Genomic DNA, 19,448 nt, shown 5'->3' with positions numbered 1-19,448 from the left:
GCTCTAGTATTTGAACATATTGGACATATTTGACACAGGTCTGATTGGGAACGTTATTAATCCATATCTGTAGGCTGTTTTCACAGCTGGACTTGCCTTAGTCATTGCAGTGTTGATCAGCACGCCACCTCTCTGCAACACACAACACTGTAATTTAGCAGTGCACACACACACACACACACACGCGCATGCACAGTTGGCAGCACACACAGGATTTCCATCGAACACACAACCCAACCAGTGGCGGTCGGTTACATTTAAGATTAGGGAGGAAGATTTTTCTTTATTTATGACCATGGTGTCACGCCCTGACCATAGTTTACTTTGTATTTTCTATGTTTTGATTGGTCAGGGTGTGATCTGAGTGGGTATTCTATGTTTCATGTCTTGTTTGTCTATTTCTATGTTCAGCCTGATATGGTTCTCAGTCAGAGGCAGGTGTTCGTCATTGTCTCTGATTGGGAACCATATTTAGGTAGCCTGGGTTTCACTGTGTGTTTGTGGGTGATTGTTCCTGTCTATGTGTTTTTCACCAGATAGGCTGTTTAGGTTTTCGTTACGTTACGTTTTGTTTTGTAGTATTGTATTGGAGATTCGTGTTTCGTATTATTAATAAACATGGATCGTAAACCACACGCTGCATTTTGGTCCGACTCTCCTTCTCATACAGAAAACCGTTACAGAATCACCCACCACCAACGGACCAAGCAGCGTGTCAACAGGCAGGAGCAGCGCGAGGAGAAGCGCAATAAGGATTTCTGGACATGGGAGGAAATCCTCGACGGGAGAGGACCCTGGGCTAAACCAGGGGAGTGTAGCCGCACTAAGGTGCAGCGGGAGAAGAAACAACAGGAACAGCCCAAGGAGGAGTACAGTATGGAGTATACTACTTGGGAGGAGATCGACAGGTGGGCGGCCGACCCAGGGAGAGTGCCGGAGCCCGCCTGGGATTCGCTGGAGCAGTGCGAGGAGGGTTACCGTAGAATGGAGGCGGTGAAAGCAGAGAGGCGCTGGTATGAGAAGGCAGCACGGCGACGCGGATGGAAGCCTGAGAGGCAGCCCCAAAAATTTCTTGGGGGGGGGCTAACAGGGAGTATGGCTATGCCAGGTAGGAGACCTGAGCAGACTCCCTGTGCTTACCGGGGGGCTAGAGAGACCGGACAGGCACCGTGTTATGCAGTGGTGCGCACGGTGTCTCCAGTGCGGGTGCATAGCCCGGTGCGGTATATTCCAGCTCCGCGTGTCTGCCGGGCTAGATTGAGCGTCGAGCCTAATGCCATGAAGCCGGCTCTACGTAGCTGGTCCCCAGTGCGTCTCCTTGGGCCGGCTTACATGGCACCAGCCTTGCGCTTGGTGTCTCCGGTTCGCCTGCATAGCCCAGTGCGGGCTATTCCACCTCTCCGCACTGGCAGGGCGAACGTGAGCATTCAACCAGGTAAGGTTGGGCAGGCTCGGTGCTCAAGAGCTCCAGTGCGCCTGCACGGTCCGGTTTTTCCAGTACCACCTCCACACCCCAGTCCTCCGGTAGCAGCTCCCCGCACCAGGCTTCCTGTGCGTGTCCTTGGCCCAGTACCACCAGTGCCAGTACCACGCATCAGGCCTACAGTGCGCCTCGCCTGTCCAGCGCTGTCGGAGCCCTCCTCCTCTCCAGCGCTGTCGGAGTCTCCCGCCTGTTTAGCGCTGTCAGAGCTTTCCGCCTCTACAGCGCTGCCGGAGTCTCCCGCCTGTTCAGAACTGCCAGTTAGCATAGAGCTGCCAGTTAGCATAGAGCTGCCAGTTAGCTTAGAGCTGCCAGTTAGCAAGGAGCTGCCAGTCTGCAAGGAGCTGCCAGTCTGCAAGGAGCTGCCAGTCTGCAAGGAGCTGCCAGTCTGCATGGAGCTGCCAGTCTGCATAGAGCTGCCAGTCTGCATGGAGCTGCCAGTCTGCAAGGAGCCGCCAGAGCTGCCTGTCTGCAGGATGCCGCCAAAGCTGCCAGTCTGCAAGGAGCCGCCAGAGCTGCCAGTCTGCAAGGAGCCGCCAGAGCCGCCAGTTAGCATGGAGCAGCCAGGGCCGCCAGTCAGCATGGAGCAGCCAGGGCCGCCAGTCAGCATGGAGCAGCCAGGGCCGCCAGTCAGCATGGAGCAGCCAGGGCCGCCAGTCAGCATGGAGCAGCCAGTCAGCATGGAGCAGCCAGTCAGCATGGAGCAGCCAGAGCAGCCAGTCAGCATGGAGCAGCCAGAGCAGCCAGTCAGCATGGAGCAGCCAGAGCTGCCAGTCAGCATGGAGCAGCCAGTCAGCATGGAGCAGCCAGAGCTGCCAGTCAGCATGGAGCAGCCAGTCAGCATGGAGCAGACAGAGCTGCCAGTCGACCAGACTCTTCCAGATCTGCCAGTCGTCCAGACTCTTCCAGATCTGCCAGTCGTCCAGACTCTTCCAGATCTGCCAGTCGTCCAGACTCTTCCAGATCTGCCAGTCGACCAGACTCTTCCAGATCTGCCAGTCGACCAGACTCTTCCAGATCTGCCAGTCGACCAGACTCTTCCAGATCTGCCAGTCGACCAGACTCTTCCAGATCTGCCAGTCGTCCAGACTCTTCCAGATCTGCCAGTCGTCCAGACTCTCTCAGATCTGCCAGTCGTCCAGACTCTCTCAGATCTGCCAGTCGTCCAGATTCTCCCAGATCTGCCAGTCGACCAGATTCTCCCAGATCCGCCAGTCGACCAGATTCTCCCAGATCCGCCAGTCGACCAGATTCTCCCAGATCCGCCAGTCGACCAGATTCTCCCAGATCCGCCAGTCGACCAGATTCTCCCAGATCCGCCAGTCGACCAGATTCTCCCAGATCCGCCAGTCGACCAGATTCTCCCAGATCTGCTAGTCGACCAGGATCTGCTGAAACCGCCAGCCAGCCAGGTTCTGGTAGTTTCTACTACCTGCCTGGGCTTCCTCTCAGTGCTGAGCTTCCTCTCAGTGCTGAGCTTCCTCTCAGTGCTGAGCTACCTATCTGTCCCGAGTTACCTCTGTCCCGAGCTGTCCCTCTGTCCCATGTTATCATTGTGGTGGGTAACCTATTTAGGGACGTTTAGGAGGGGGATTAAAACTGTCATGGAGTGGGGTCCACGTCCAGCGCCAGAGCCGCCACCGCGGACAGATGCCCACCCAGACCCTCCCCTATAGGTTCAGGTTTTGCGGCCGGAGTCCGCACCTTGGGGGGGGGGGTACTGTCACGCCCTGACCATAGTTTACTTTGTATTTTCTATGTTTTGATTGGTCAGGGTGTGATCTGAGTGGGTATTCTATGTTTCATGTCTTGTTTGTCTATTTCTATGTTCAGCCTGATATGGTTCTCAGTCAGAGGCAGGTGTTCGTCATTGTCTCTGATTGGGAACCATATTTAGGTAGCCTGGGTTTCACTGTGTGTTTGTGGGTGATTGTTCCTGTCTATGTGTTTTTCACCAGATAGGCTGTTTAGGTTTTCGTTACGTTACGTTTTGTTTTGTAGTATTGTATTGGAGATTCGTGTTTCGTATTATTAATAAACATGGATCGTAAACCACACGCTGCATTTTGGTCCGACTCTCCTTCTCATACAGAAAACCGTTACACATGGTTTTCATATTCCATTCACCCAACTCAATGTAAGGTTATTTAAGCTACTACATGTTACTAAAAATGGCCCTATTCCCATCATGAGGTTGCTACAACCTAGTCTATAAATGTAATTTTATAACGTAGGTGCACAGGTCGAGAGATATATTGGAGTAATCAGACACATTCAGCACCACCTTGCACACTCTTGCCTGAATCTAGCCTGCATCTAGCTGATCTGGTGTGTAATCATTAGTCCAAACGAGAGTTTCTATTGGACAAATTCAGGTAGGTCCCTCCCAGTTTTGTTCAGTTTGCTTCCGTGTAAGAAACGTTTTGCACCAGAATCAGCGGAATGAATATACCCCTGATCACCCGCAGACTCTCCTCCTCTCACCTTTTCCCTTTGCTTATGGACTTTAGTGCACAACACAACAGCTGTCTGTGAATAGGCCCAAAAGCTTCAAGCCAAACCCTTCGTACCATAATTGCTAACCGCTACACAGCCTACAACAATGTCACCATATTAAAGTTATCGTCAAGAAATGAGAACTAACGCATTAGTAAACTCATAGCCCTAAAACGGGAATCCTGGAGAAGTTCCATGGCAGAAATCAGCTAAAGAGTGGTCGGAACCCGGTGTAAATCAGTGTCGCCTTGCAACACGTCAAACCAATCAAATGCCTTGAGTGAGCAGAGCTCCAAAAGATGCTCACCAGATTAGTGCCGTAGGAATAACGGTAGGTGAGGACTAAAGATTTGAACAAAACAAGCACTAGTGACAAAACATTTTTTTGAATGTTTGCAGCACGCTGGTTTTCACAGCATTTCTCAGTTAATTTGAGATGAGCTAAAACTGCAGCAAGAGGGGGGAAAATGTAATCAATGCTGGCATGAATCAATATTTTTTATTTAGAGGTTTCTGAAGAGATATTTGGCTGTATAGGCTAGGATTAGGGACAAGAAGTAGCTAGCCACAATGAGGCTTGTTTTGAGAAAGGTTGCCTAACCTTGTAAGCTACCTAGCTATAACTAACTAGCTAGCTACTAGGTAGTTAATTTCCTCTCACGATTATGAAGCCAACAAAATGTTAATAAAAACAGCATATTATTGACCTAAAAGGTTAGTTGTGTTAGCCCAGTCGCTAGCATATCCAGTGTCAGTGATACATAGAGCAACCATGTACTGTCTCTCTATGGGAACAACTGCAATCAAAATCTGGTATATGGTTTGCTTCATACATTGTCTATTGGTATCAATTTAAATTGAGAACATATAGCTCAACATGTAAACAATGTGTGAGTTTAGCTATTCCCTGCTTCAGATGACAAATGGCATAAGGCATGTAATGCCACCATACTGTAGTCCTATAGCTGCATTGGCGAAGCATGCTATATGATAAGCTGCAAAATAGATTCACATAGCTGATATACTGAGAGAGTGACAATCAAATAAAACCAACTGGAGCTCTTACAACTAGACAAAGAGGAAATGTTTATTTAGGAATACAACACAGAATCACAGACACATTATAGGCAAAACCCCTTCCCCACTTTACTTCAGGATTATGATATGGGTTTAATTAACCAACATTGACACTAGTTCATTTTGAAAAATAGTTTAACAATTAAAACAAGGAATCAACTTCAAGGAATCAACACTTTACCACTTAAAAATGTACAAAAAAGCTAACTTGTAATGTATGTAAAGATTAGACATCTTAGACTAAACAACAACAGAAAATTGCTCCAATTGTAAAAGGTTTATACACTTGAAAATGGATCGCTCCTACAGATAGTGAGTCATGTGGCCGTGGCTTGCTATATAAAGCAGGCAGACGTGCATTCAGTTACTGTTTGATTGAACGTTAGAATGGGCAAAACGAGTGAGCTAAGCGACTTTGAACGTGGTATGATTGTCGGTGCCAACCGCGCCGAATCCAGTATTTCAAAAACTGGCTTTTCATGCACGACAGTCTCTACTGAGAATGGTGCGACAAACAAAAAAACATCCAGTCAGCGGCAGTCCAATGGGTGACAACAGCGAGTTTATGATAGAGGTTAAAGGGGAATGTCAAGAAGTCAAATTTGTAATAAAGGAATTGTAATATTTGGCAAGAGAAAATGTAATTAATTTGCCCTTATTAAAGTCGACAGTTAATTTTCCATCAATGGATGTCATTGAACCTTGAATGCTATGATTTAAGCAAAAGGCAAAAGGGTTATGGTAAACTCAGCAAAAAAAGAAATGTCCCTTTTTCAGGACCCTGTCTTCCCATGTTTGTTCAATGAACCATACACAATTAATGAGCATGCACCTGTGGAATGGTCGTTAAGACACTAACAGCTTACAGACGGTAGGCAATTAAGGTCACAGTTATGAAAACACGACACTGAAGAGGCCTTTCTATTGACTCTGAAAAACACCAAAAGAAAGATGCCCATTGTCCCTACTCATCTGCGTAACGTGCCTTAGGCATGCTGCAAGGAGGCATGAGGACTGCAGATGTGGCCAGGGCAATACATCGCAATGTCCGTACTATGAGACGCCTAAGACAGCGCTACAGGGAGACAGGATGAACAGCTGATCGTCCTCGCAGTGGCAGACCACGTGAAACAACACCTGCACAGGATCGGTACATCCGAACATCACACCTGCGGGACAGGTACAGGATGGCAACAACAACTGCCGGAGTTACACCAGGAATGCACAATCTCTCCATCAGTGCTCAGACTGTCCGCAATAGGCTGAGTGGCTGGACTGAGGGCGTGTAGGCCTGTTGTAAGGCAGGTCCTCACCAGACATCACCGGCAATTACTTTGCCTATGGTCACAAACCCACCGTCGCTGGACCAGACAGGACTGGCAAAAAGTGCTCTTCACGGACGAGTCGCAGTTTTGTCTCACCAGGGGTGATGGTCGGATTCGCGTTTATCTTTTTTTTTTTTATTCTTTTTTTTTACCCCTTTTTTTTCTCCCCAATTTCATGGTGTCCAATTGTTGTAGTAGCTACTATCTTGTCTCATCGCTACAACTCCCGTACGGGCTCGGGAGAGACGAAGGTTGAATGTCATGCGTCCTCCGATACTCAACCCAACCAGCCGCACTGCTTCTTAACACAGCGAGCATCCAACCCGAAAGCCAGCCGCACCAATGTGTCGGAGGCTACACCGTGCACCTGGCAACCTTGGTTAGCGCGCACTGCGCCCGGCCCGCCACAGGAGTCGCTGGTGCGCGATGAGACAAGGACATCCCTACCGACCAAGCCCTCCCTAACCCGGACGACGCTAGGCCAATTGTGCGTCGCCCCACGGACCTCCCGGTCGCGGCCAGTTACGACAGAGCCTGGGCGCGAACCCAGGGACTCTGATGGCACAGCTGGCGCTGCAGTACAGCGCCCTTAACCACCCGGGAGGCCCGGATTTGCGTTTATCGTCGAAGGAATGAGCCTGTACTCTGGAGCGGGATCGATTTGGAGGTGGAGGGTCCGTCATGGTCTGCATCATCGGACTGAGCTTGTTGTCATTGCAGGCAATCTCAACGCTGTGCGTTACAGGGACGACATCTGCCTCCCTCATGTGGAACCCTTCCTGCAGGCTGATCCTGACATGATCCTCCAGCATGACAATGCCACCAGCCATACTGCTCATTCTGTTCGTGATTTCCTGCATGTCAGGAATCTCAGTGTTCTGCATCTCAATCCCATTGAGCACGTCTGGGACCTGTTGGATTGGAGGGTGAGGGCTCGGGCCATTCCCCCCAGAAATGTCCGGGAATTTGCAGGTGCCTTGGTGGAAGAGTGGGAACTGAATATGCTTGTCAACAACAGCCAGTGTTTATTTTATTAGAATTTGTTTTACCTGTAATCTGACAACTGTTACCGTCAATTTAATGTAGTACAAGATGGTGCCGATAGAGAGGGCCGCTTTACTTCTAGTCCTTAGGAAAATGCAGTATTTGTATTTTTTTTAATGTATTATTTCTTACATTGTTAGCCCTGAAAATATTAAGTGTTATTGCATACAGCCGGGAAGAACTATTGAATATCAGAGCGACGTCAACTTACCAGCACTACAATCAGGAATACGACTTTCCCGAAGCGGATCCTTTGTCCGAACCCCCCTGGGCATTTGAACTGATCCCAGAGGCCGACCCAAAACAAAGTCGCCGCAGAGGCTTTCTGCTCAGACTTCAGAGGCGCGCACACCACTACAATCAGGAATACGACTTTCCCGAAGCGGATCCTTTGTCCGAACCCCCCAGGGCATTTGAACTGATCCCAGAGGCCGGCCCAAAACAAAGTCGCCGCAGAGGCCTTCTGGTCAGACTTCAGAGGCGCGCACACCACCTACTGCTTCTGAGTATATTGCTCTCTAATGTCCAATCTCTAGATAACGAGGTAGACGAAATTAGGGAAAAGGTTGCTTTCCAGAGAGACATCAGGGATTGTAACATATTCTGTTTCACGGAAACATGGCTCTCTCAGGATATGCTGTCGGAGTTGGCACAGCCACCGGGATTCTTTGTGCGTCGCGCCGACAGAAATAAACATCTCTCCGGGAAGAAGAAGGGCGGGGTTGTATGTTTCAGGATTAAAGATTCATGGTGTAATTGTAACAACATACAGGAAATCAAGTCCTTTTGTTCACCTGACCTAGAATTCCTCCCAAGATAATTATTTGTTGGTTATTGTCACAGCCGTGTATATCCTCAAACCGACGGCCCTCAAGAAAAAAATCTGTCCACGACTCCATTTTGCTCCTCCCGTCCTATAGGCAGAAACTCAAACAGGATGTACCCAGGATAAGGACTATTCGACGCTGGTCTGACCAATCAGAATCCACGCTTCAAGATTGTTATGATCACGTGGACTGGGACATGTTCCGGGTAGCCTCAAAGAATAATATTGATTTTTACACTGATTTGGTGAGTTTATAAGGAAGTGTATAGGAGATGTTGTACCCACTCGGACTATTAAAACCTACAATATAAAATTCTCCAGACCTCCAAGGGACGTGTGACAATGACGTGATTTTCTAGGTACAGCAACATAGGACTAGTAAATCCACAATACAATCCTATCACGCTGTACAGCAAGCAGTTTAGAAGTTACACCAACAGGCCCCGGTTGAAATATATTAATAAAACCGAAAGCTAACTTGAATTAATTGGAAGAGTTGCAGTGTTGGATAGCCGTATCCAGCCAGCTAACATAAATAGAAATTCCTCTCTGAGTCAGGTTGTTGAGTAGGCTAAATTAGCTGCATTAGCTACAGTGGGGCAAAAAACGTATTTAGTCAGCCACCAATTGTGCAAGTTCTCCCACTTAAAAAGATGAGAGAGGCCTGTAATTTTCATCATAGGTACACTTCAACTATGACAGACAAAATGAGAAAAAGAAATCCAGAAAATCACATTGTAGGATTTTTAATGAATTTATTTGCAAATTATGGTGGAAAATAAGTATTTGGTCACCTACAAACAAGCAATATTTCTGGCTCTCACAGACCTGTAACTTCTTCTTTAAGAGGGTCCTCTGTCCTCCACGCGTTACCTGTATTAATGGCACCTGTTTGAACTTGTTATCAGTATAAAAGACACCTGTCCACAACCTACCTCAAACAGTCACACTCCAAACTCCACTATGGCCAAGACCAAAGAGCTGTCAAAGGACACCAGAAACAAAATTGTAGACCTGCACCAGGCTGGGAAGACTGAATCTGCAATAGGTAAGCAGCTTGGTTTGAAGAAATCAACTGTGGGAGCAATTATTAGGAAATGGAAGACATACAAGACCACTGATAATCTCCCTCGATCTGGGGCTCCACGCAACATCTCACCCCGGTGGGGTCAAAATGATCACAAGAACGGTGAGCAAAAATCCCAGAACCACACGGGGGGACCTAGTGAATGACCTGCAGAGAGCTGGGACCAAAGTAACAAAGCCTACCATCAGTAACACACTACGCCGCCAGGGACTCAAATATTGCAGTGTCCCCCTGCTTAAGCCAGTACATGTCAAGGCCCGTCTGAAGTTTGCTAGAGAGCATTTGGATGATCCAGAAGAAGATTGGGAGAATGTCATATGGTCAGATGAAACCAAAATATAACTTTTTGGTAAAAACTCAACTCGTCATGTTTGGAGGACAAAGAATGCTGAGTTGCATCCAAAGAACACCATACCTACTGTGAAGCATGGGGGTGGAAACATCATGCTTTGGGGCTGTTTTTCTGCAAAGGGACCAGGACGACTGATCCGTGTAAAGGAAAGAATGAATGGGGCCATGTATCGTGAGATTTTGAGTGAAAACCTCCTTCCATCAGCAAGGGCATTGAAGATGAAACGTGGCTGGGTCTTTCAGCATGACAATGATCCCAAACACACCGACCAGGCAATGAAGGAGTGGCTTCGTAAGACGTATTTCAAGGTCCTGGAGTGGCCTAGCCAGTCTCCAGATCTCAACCCCATAGAAAATCTTTGGAGGGAGTTGAAAGTCTGTGTTGCCCAGCAACAGCCCCAAAACATCACTGCTCTAGAGGAGATCTGCATGGAGGAATGGGCCAAAATACCAGCAATAGTGTGTGAAAACCTTGTGAAGACTTACAGAAAACGTTTGACCTCTGTCATTGCCAACAAAGGGTATATAACAAAGTATTGAGATAAACTTTTGTTATTGACCAAATACTTATTTTCCACCATAATTTGCAAATAAATTCATTAAAAATAAATTCATAAAAAATGTGATTTTCTGGATTAATTTTTCTCATTTTGTCTGTCATAGTTGAAGTGTACCTATGATGGAAATTACAGGCCTCTCATCTTTTTAAGTGGGAGAACTTGCACAATTGGTGGCTGACTAAATACTTTTTTGCCCCACTGTAAGTAAGTGAAAGTTAAGCTAAGAAGAAAACTAAATGTAGCTTTCTTGCTCTCTTTCTTGCTCTGTCCTGCTTGTACATTTTTGAAGAAATTAATTTGTTCAAAACTGTTAAACTATTGTCTTTCTCTCGCTTCGAGTCAACTACTCACCACACTTTATGCACTGCAGTGCTAGCTGTAGCTTATGCTTTCAGAACTAGATTCATTCGCTGATCGTTTCACTGGATGTACAACACGTCAGTTTATACTGCAATAGCTCTGATAGGTTAGAGGATGTTCTCCGCAAGTCGTCATAACCAATGTTCCCTCTAATTTGTTTTGCACTGAGAAAATTTCAGGTCTGCTGAGGGCAAACTTGAATGTTGTGAAATTTCGGTGCAACTTCCAGCTTGCATTTAGTGTGAACACTGAGGTTGTAACCACTTTAAGTTACAGTTTTAGCAGTGGCCAAGTATGCAACGGTGGCTATTTTTAATTATAATGTAGGCCTACCAGTGGCCTACCATCAAAAACAATGGAAGAAATGCATCCCATAACATTTTCACATGGAAATAGATGGCTACAGTAGCATTGGCTACAGTAGCAGCCAATGTTGGGGTTCAATGTGGGCCTACATTTCATGAGACTTTTGTAAAAAAAAAAACATGCAGTGCTTGTCATTAGCCTGTTTATCCTTCAGACAAGGAGGTGACTGAAAATGTTGTTGTGTTATTTGATGCAAGGAACCACTTTACAAAATAAAATGCATTATTATTCCTGTACCATTATTACAGAGAATGAGACAAATGACAGTACCCTCTGCCAATTGGCTACTTAGCTTATTCAAAATAGAACATTTTTGTTAAGACAAAAAAAAAGCTATTTTCCATGACCTGCTTTTCAAAGATGTCTAGAAATGTACATGTTTTGTGCTCTTGTAGGAAGCAATCACCTCCCTAATACCAACTACTAAGTATCTATAACTGGGCTAATAACTCACTAACTAGAAAAGGATATGAACAAAATGTCCACGTGGCTACACGCATATTTAGCTTTTATCTTAAAACAAGTGCATCAACTCACGACTGCTCATGCTGTAAACACAATCCAGTTCAAAGTCAATGGCACAGATCCATATATAGTCTATTTGCATACATGCCTACTGCAGCTTTGATTGGTTATGCCGCACTGGTCTGGATGCGTTCTGCCTCCCACAAAATCTCTTGCATAGTTCATTTTGTTTCAGTATGTTGCATTGAAAGTGGCTAATATTGCGTTGAATCGATCACAATTGCAGAGTAAAGGGAAACGTTGATAGTGTTAACTAATAGGGAAAACTTGAGTAAGTTGAGTGAAGTTCAAACTCGTGCTTCTCTCTGTTGGCTGATATTTCATCTGCAGTACTGTGTAAGTCTGTGGAAGAGGGTGAGAACCATGAGCCGCCTAGGTTTTGAATTGAAGTCAATGTACCCAGAGACGGATGGAAGGTAGCGGTCCTCCGACTACACCATTGTGTTACCCGAGAGGATGCTGTAGACCTTCATTGCAAAACAGTGTGTTTTAATCAGTTATTTGGTGACGTGAATATATTTAGTTCAGTTTTATCTAAAAGGTACAACTTTATTGTTTCAATATATATATAAAAAAATTTAAAAAATTCACTAAGTAGGATGGTGCTCCCCTTCATCCTCTGAGGAGCCTCCACTGAAACCAACAGACGCCTGGAATTACTATACAAAAATAAGCCGATGGACGGGCAGCGTGTTTTCTGTATGTATCATATCTCTAACACATAAAACTCATTATTGGCATCTATAGTTTGCTTTGAGAGAAACACTGAGATAGTGAATATATAAACACCACATTAGCAGGCAAGATACAGTAGCTAAATTGCATCACATATTGAATGACATTCTGCTGAACTCAGTTATTTTATCCTGTTTTCTATCTCTTTCTCTCTCTCTCTGTCTCGCCATGCATCCATCTCTGTCTCTCTCTTTCTCTGTCACTCCCTCTCTACCTTCACCACACTAGTCTTTAATGCAAAGACTAAGAGAGCACAAGACAACTGCGTCAAACTAAACGACTAAACTCTTTTAATGCCAGCCAGTTTAGAGTTTGGAGCCGACAGAGAAAAGAGAGGATATGAGCGTAGAAGAGTAGAGAGGGGCCGAGGTGAAAGTCTGCTCTTATAGATCTGTGTCAGTCATAGGATGTGAACTTTAACAAGCCTTTGAAAATAACTCTAGAGGACTAATTCAGAGCTGCTGTACGGTTGACAGGAGAGAGAGTGATAGAGAGAGAGAGGGGAGAGAGAAGAGAGGGGGAGAGAGAAGGGTGTGTGATCTATGTTCTTTGGTTGGTTTGATGGAGGAACACTTTTCTTGTGTTTCCTGACAGATCAACATGTCAGTCAGGGAGACGTCTCGTCAAATCACTACAGTCTCGCGCTCTCTTTCCCTCTCTTTCTTTCCATCTCTCTCTCTCTCACTTTCCCTCTCTCTTTCTCCCTGTCTCAATTGTCCTACTGTAAGTATGCACAGATTCACAAGCCCAACCGCACACACATGTACACACACACACTTACATTCAGCACGCTCCACTCCATAGACTCAAGAACTTACAGCTGTCATTTACTCTAACATGAGAAGATATAGAATACACTCAATTAATTTTATTTGCACAATATCTTTGCATACCTTGACGGTGTGCACCCACTGTTGATAAGATCTGGAATTACCTGCAAAACAGAAAAGGCACACACAATGAGAGACGTGAATGTGACTGATCAGACACAGTGATGACATGAATTCAATTGATGATATACATTTTGTGGGACTGTATCAAACGTATAGGACTCTCTTGGGAAAGAGGTCGTCTGACCTCAATCGGACTACTTGGTTAAATAAAGGTTCAATATGAAATGAAAAAGTAAGCCAAAATTATGTTTGAGTAAAATTATTATTTGTAAGATGAATCTTATAGGATGTTAGTGCCACTTACTTCCACAGAAGCCTCCCTCACTGATCTCCTCTTCGAACAGGTCAGTGAAGCCTCGGCCTGCATTCAGCTTGGCCAGCCGGCCGTCAATAAACTGCAACCATAAATTACAACACAAAATTACAGATGGTAGGGAGGGAGGCAGGCATGGCAGGAGGGAAAGGGAGAGGGGGGAGAGGATGGAAATAGGGGGAAAAGGAGGGACAGAGGGAGAACAAACGACAGGGAAAAAGACACCCAACTGGGCAAGTGTGTTTAATCCTACCTGTTCCAAAAATGTCTCTAGATTAAATGAGTTTAGGGGTCGGGTGGGTAATGTGGAGCAGGTTTTGGGGATTAGGGCAGCAGACGGCCATGCTGCCTGGTTAGGGTTAGGCCTGGCTGGGAGACTGCATGGTGAGGCCAGGACTGCATCCCCAATGGCACCCTATTCCCTACATAGTGCTCTACTTTTGGGCCCAGTCAAAAGTAGTGCACTATGTAGGGAATAGGGTGCCATTGGGGATGCAGACCTGGTGTCTGATGCACTAGGAACTTTAATTTCCTCCCTTTGTCACATGGAGCTTATAAAACGCTTCCCATAAATATGTTCATTATAAGCCCAGACTTTACGTGCGTGTGCACACGCAGGCGCGCGCGCGCGCACACACACACACACACACACACACACACACACACACACACACACACACACACACACACACACACACACACACACACACACACACACACACACACACACACACACACACACACACAGTACAAGTCAAAAGTTGACACACCTACTCATTCAAGGGTTTTTCTTTATTTTACTATTTTCTACATTGTAGAATAATAGTGAAGACATCAAAACTATGAAATAACACATATGGAATCATGTAATAACCAAAAAAAGTGTTACACAAATCAAATTATATTTTATATTTGAGATTCTTCAAAGTAGCCACATTTTGCCTTGATGACAGCATTGCACACTCTTGGCATTCTCTCAACCAGCTTCACCTGGAATGCTTTTCCAACAGTCTTGAAGGAGTTCCCACATATGTGACTCACCACCTGGATTCGGTCTTATGTAGAAACATTTGAATTTCTGTTTTCTTTTTCTTATCTTTTTATTTTACATTGGATACAAGTAGCGACTCAGAGCTACAAATGGTATATCATACACTGCATTTGAGAAAACAATGGGAAAATAATTAGACAGACGCGTGCTATATGGCAGACCAATCCAAACTCCCCTCGGCATGTCCAGCCCATTCATTATCTCAGCCAATCATGGCTAGCAGGAAGGATGCTCTATTTTTCTGTGGCTAAACCAACTAGGCTCGTAATTTCACAATTGTATTAGTATTTACAGATGGCATACAAGTTTGATATTAAGGCACATGAAAGTTCACATGTTGGAGAAGGCATTTCTGCACAAAAACGCATGTAGATAAAAAATAAAAATGTACGTTCAAACGGCTGTCCTGTTAAGTCATGACTTGGGACATACGCCTAGTTTCCTGAATTGGGTCACATATGCTGAGCACTTGTTGGTTGCTTTTCCTTCACTCTGCAGTCCAACTCATCCCAAACCATCTAAATTCTGTTGAGGTCGGGAGATTGTGGAGGCCAGGTCATCTGATGCAGCACTCCATCACTCTCCTCCTTGGTCAAATAGCCCTTACACAGTCTGGAATGTGTTTGGTCATTGTCCTGTTGAAAAATAAATGATGGGATGACGTATCGCTGCAGAATTCTGTGGTAGCCATGCTGGTTAAGTGTGCCTTGAATTCTAAATAAATCACGGACAGTGTCACCAGCAAAGCACCCCCACACCATCACATCTCCTCCACCATGCTTCACGGTGGGAACCACACATGCGGAGATCATCCATTCACCTACTCTGTGTCTCACAAAGACACGACAGATGGAACCAAAAATCTGAAATTTGGACTCATCAGACCAAAGGACAGATTTCCACCGGTCTAATATCCAATGCTCATGTGTCTTGGCCCAAGCAAGTCTATACTTCTTATTGGTGTCCTTTAGTAGTGGCTTCTTTGAAGCAATTCGACCATGAAGGCTTGATTCACTTAGTCTCCTCTGAACAGTTGATGTTGAGATGTGTCTATTACTTGAACTCTGTGAAGCATTTATTTGGGCTGCAATTTCTGAGGCTGGTAACGCTACTGAACTTATCCTCTGTGGCAGATGTAAGGCTGGGTCTTTCTTTCCTGTGGCGGTCCTCATGAGAGCCAGTTTCATCATAGCGTCTTAAAGTAATGATGTACTGCTTATTTGAGCTGTTCTAGCCATAACATGGACTTGGTCTTTTATCAAATATGGCTATCTTCTGTGTACCACCCCTAACTTGTCACAACACAACTGATTGGCTCAAATGCATTAAGAAGGAAAGAAATTCCACAAATTAACATTTAACAAGGTACACCTGTTAATTTAATTGAATTCCAGGTGACTACCTCATGAAGCTGGTTGAGAGAATACCAAGAGTATGCAAAGCTCTCATCAAGGCAAAGGCAGGCTACTTTGAATAATCTCAAATATAAAATTATTTTGATTTGTTTAACACTTTTTTGGTTATTACATGATTCCATATGTGTTATTTCATAGTTTCATAGTCCTAAATCAGTACTCCTACTCTGAGATGCTTGGTACATACGGCCTCTGGTCAAATAAGGGTTAATTAGATTAAGTAGATTTATTTTAGAGCTATGTCCACCCAGCTAGCTGTATTTCAAAGACTGTATCTAGAAACCGTCGATAGCGTTCCATCTATATCTAGGCATGGGTTCGGGCATATCGCTAAGCGGAGCGCTAGGCTAACTAGCTACCTAGCACCAGGCTTTCCTCTCGTGTAGGCCTGACTGAGGGGAACCTCATCATCATAATTTTGCTAATGCGGGATGACACTGCAGGTTTCAACCATCAAAAGAGATTTGTTTAAAAGGAGTAACTGGACGGAAGACAGTATTCATGGCCATGAATATCAATCATGTTAACTGTGTTGAAATTATTGATATTTTCCAATATATATATTTTTTAAATAGTTACAAATATTAAAATAACCTTTAGAAAAACAGACAGACCAAAAAAGGTTTTGTCTGATGAATTGTCCAGCAATCGCCTCCCTCAATGTAATTGTTGGGTTGGGATTTTATAAATAAATAAACTACAAAACATTCATTATTATCTATATGATTATCATAGAGTGTCAGTCATTCTATAGCCGTGAGGTGAATAATGTTGGGAGTCATCTGGCGTCCACCTGTACTGCTGCATGTACAAAGTAAAAACAAGGCGGACAGGCCATCTGTGGGCCAGACATTGGAATCCTCACTGCAGTGTTCTAGATGACTGTGGGAGGGGTTCCAGATCTCTGGAAGATGTTCCAGAACATGGGGGTTAACTGCCTGTAGGACCCTACAAAGCATGTCTGACATCCACACTCAACATCCCATAAACATCACATTCATACACAGTTTATATGTTGAGAAGAGGAAACCTAAAGCTCTCTATCTTTTCCACTTTGATTCTCCGCAAAATGGAGTCCTACTTTGAGAATGATCTGATTGACTTGTGATTGGTATTATGTGGAGAGACAGAGGAGTACTATGTACATTATGAGGCTGCTCTCTCTGTCTATAGGAAGGGGAAGCTTCACTGAGCCAGTCTCCACTGAACCACTGCATCTACCAAGCAGTGTCCTGAACCCATCCACTATAGAAGCAGTGTGTGTGTGTGTGTGTGTGTGTGTGTGTGTGTGTGTGTTTTCAGTCAATGTGTGTGTAGGGGCCAGAAGGGTTGATAAAAAAGCAGGTTATCATTGACAGCCTTTCCCTCGCATTCTCTTGGTAGCTCTCCTCCTTTTGTTCTGTACTGAATAGACCGTGATGGAGATGGGGCTGGGGATGGGTTGGGAAAGACTGGTTTGTCAGCAGATGTGTGTGTGTGTTTGTGTCTCAGTGAGCGGATGTGGGTCATGGCCAGATCAGAGTCGGCGGACCACTGGCCTCTCTCACTTTAACAGGGAGCAGAAGAGATAAACGCTCTCCTTCGCCACGCTAGAGAGGAGGAGAGAGATAACCACCGCATCCTAACACTCCCTCTCCCTACGCTACCACACAGACAGGAGCAAAGATGGGGAAGTGAGGGGGAGATAGACAGAGAGAGAGAGAGAGAGAGCGCAAAAAATAGCTGATTAAGAAGCTCTCTGCTCCCTCTTAGGGTTAAATAAACAACTTATCAAGGCTGGAGAGGAACAGTCTAACTGTTGTGGGGTGCAAAGGAATGCTTTTAAGACTGTGCAGGCTTTGAAAGTTACTCTATTAATAGTTTACGTTTCCTAATTAAGGAAAGGAAGTTATCCTAGGTGCATTTTTGTCTGTGGGTGTTGGTTTGATTGGTTTAAAGGAGAGAGGATTGAAAGAGCTTTCAGCTTAATCAAAGGCTTAAATACAGTGGTTTGTCCTTTAAAAGTTGCAGAGGACTGCGGCGCAGCTTGCATGTTGCCGCAGAATTCAATGGCATGTTATTTAAGTGTGAACCACTGGTACAGTTAATGCTAGTTAGTGCCCTAATTCTAGTCTAATGTCACGCCCTGACCATAGTTTACTTTGTATTTTCTATGTTTTGATTGGTCAGGGTGTGATCTGAGTGGGTATTCTATGTTTCATGTCTTGTTTGTCTATTTCTATGTTCAGCCTGATATGGTTCTCAGTCAGAGGCAGGTGTTCGTCATTGTCTCTGATTGGGAACCATATTTAGGTAGCCTGGGTTTCACTGTGTGTTTGTGGGTGATTGTTCCTGTCTATGTGTTTTTCACCAGATAGGCTGTTTAGGTTTTCGTTACGTTCGTTACGTTTTGTAGTATTGTATTGGAGATTCGTGTTTCGTATTATTAATAAACATGGATCGTAAACCACACGCTGCATTTTGGTCCGACTCTCCTTCTCATCAAGAAAACCGTTACAGAATCACCCACCACAAAAGGACCAAGCAGCGTGTCAACAGGCAGGAGCAGCGCGAGGAGATGCGCAATAAGGATTTCTGGACATGGGAGGAAATCCTCGACGGGAGAGGACCCTGGGCTAAACCAGGGGAGTGTAGCCGCCCAAAGGTGCAGCAGGAGAAGAGGCAACAGGAGCAGCCCAAAGAGGAGGTATGGACATGGGAGGACGAATTAGAAGGAAGAGGACCCTGGGCTCAGCCAGGAGAATATCGCCGCCCCAAAGAAGAACTGGAGGCGGCGAAAGCTGAGAGGCGCAGATATGAGGAGGCAGCACGACGTAGCGGATGGAAGCCTGAGAGGCAGCCCCAAAAATTTATTGGGGGGGGGGCTAACAGGGAGTATGGCTACGCCAGGTAGGAGACCTGGGCAGACTCCCTGTGCTTACCGGGGGGCTAGAGAGACCGGACAGGCACCGTGTTATGCAGTGGTGCGCACGGTGTCTCCAGTGCGGGTGCATAGCCCGGTGCGGTATATTCCAGCTCCGCGTGTCTGCCGGGCTAGATTGAGCGTCGAGCCTAATGCCATGAAGCCGGCTCTACGCAGCTGGTCCCCAGTGCGTCTCCTTGGGCCGGTTTACATGGCACCAGCCTTGCGCTCGGTGTCTCCGGTTCGCCTGCATAGTCCAGTGCGGGCTATTCCACCTCGCCGCACTGGCAGGGCGACCGTGAGCATTCAACCAGGTAAGGTTGGGCAGGCTCGGTGCTCAAGAGCTCCAGTGCGCCTGCACGGTCCGGTTTTTCCAGTACCACCTCCACACCCCAGCCCTCCGGTAGCAGCTCCCCGCACCAGGCTTCCTGTGCGTGTCCTTGGCCCAGTACCACCAGTGCCAGCACCACGCATCAGGCCTACAGTGCGCCTCGCCTGTCCAGCGCTGTCGGAGCCCTCCTCCTCTCCAGCGCTGTCGGAGTCTCCCGCCTGTTTAGCGCTGTTAGAGCCTTCCTTCTCTACAGCGCTGCCGGAGTCTCCCGCCTGTTCAGAACTGCCAGTTAGCATAGAGCTGCCAGTTAG

At 45.9% G+C, this 19,448-nt stretch overlaps 1 protein-coding gene across 5 annotated transcripts in view; it reads right to left on the bottom strand.

The window, feature by feature from the left end:
* The window catches only part of LOC139406828 (DENN domain-containing protein 1B-like), a 196,362-nt gene that overhangs the window by 19,322 nt on the left and 157,592 nt on the right, over positions 1-19,448 (bottom strand). For all 5 annotated transcript variants that reach the window (XM_071149892.1, XM_071149893.1, XM_071149894.1 and 2 more), the window contains 3 exons: positions 13,430-13,520; positions 13,126-13,166; positions 97-132 (listed from right to left, as the gene is read on the bottom strand). In XM_071149892.1, coding sequence (XP_071005993.1) covers positions 97-132; positions 13,126-13,166; positions 13,430-13,520 — 168 coding nt within the window. The remainder of the gene's footprint in view (positions 1-96; positions 133-13,125; positions 13,167-13,429; positions 13,521-19,448) is intronic.

The sequence above is a fragment of the Oncorhynchus clarkii genome, chromosome 4 (genome assembly GCF_045791955.1).
Source record: "Oncorhynchus clarkii lewisi isolate Uvic-CL-2024 chromosome 4, UVic_Ocla_1.0, whole genome shotgun sequence".
Lineage (NCBI taxonomy): Eukaryota > Metazoa > Chordata > Actinopteri > Salmoniformes > Salmonidae > Oncorhynchus > Oncorhynchus clarkii.
Note: the sequence above shows the minus strand (reverse complement) of the source record. Positions and strands in the feature narration are given on the sequence as shown.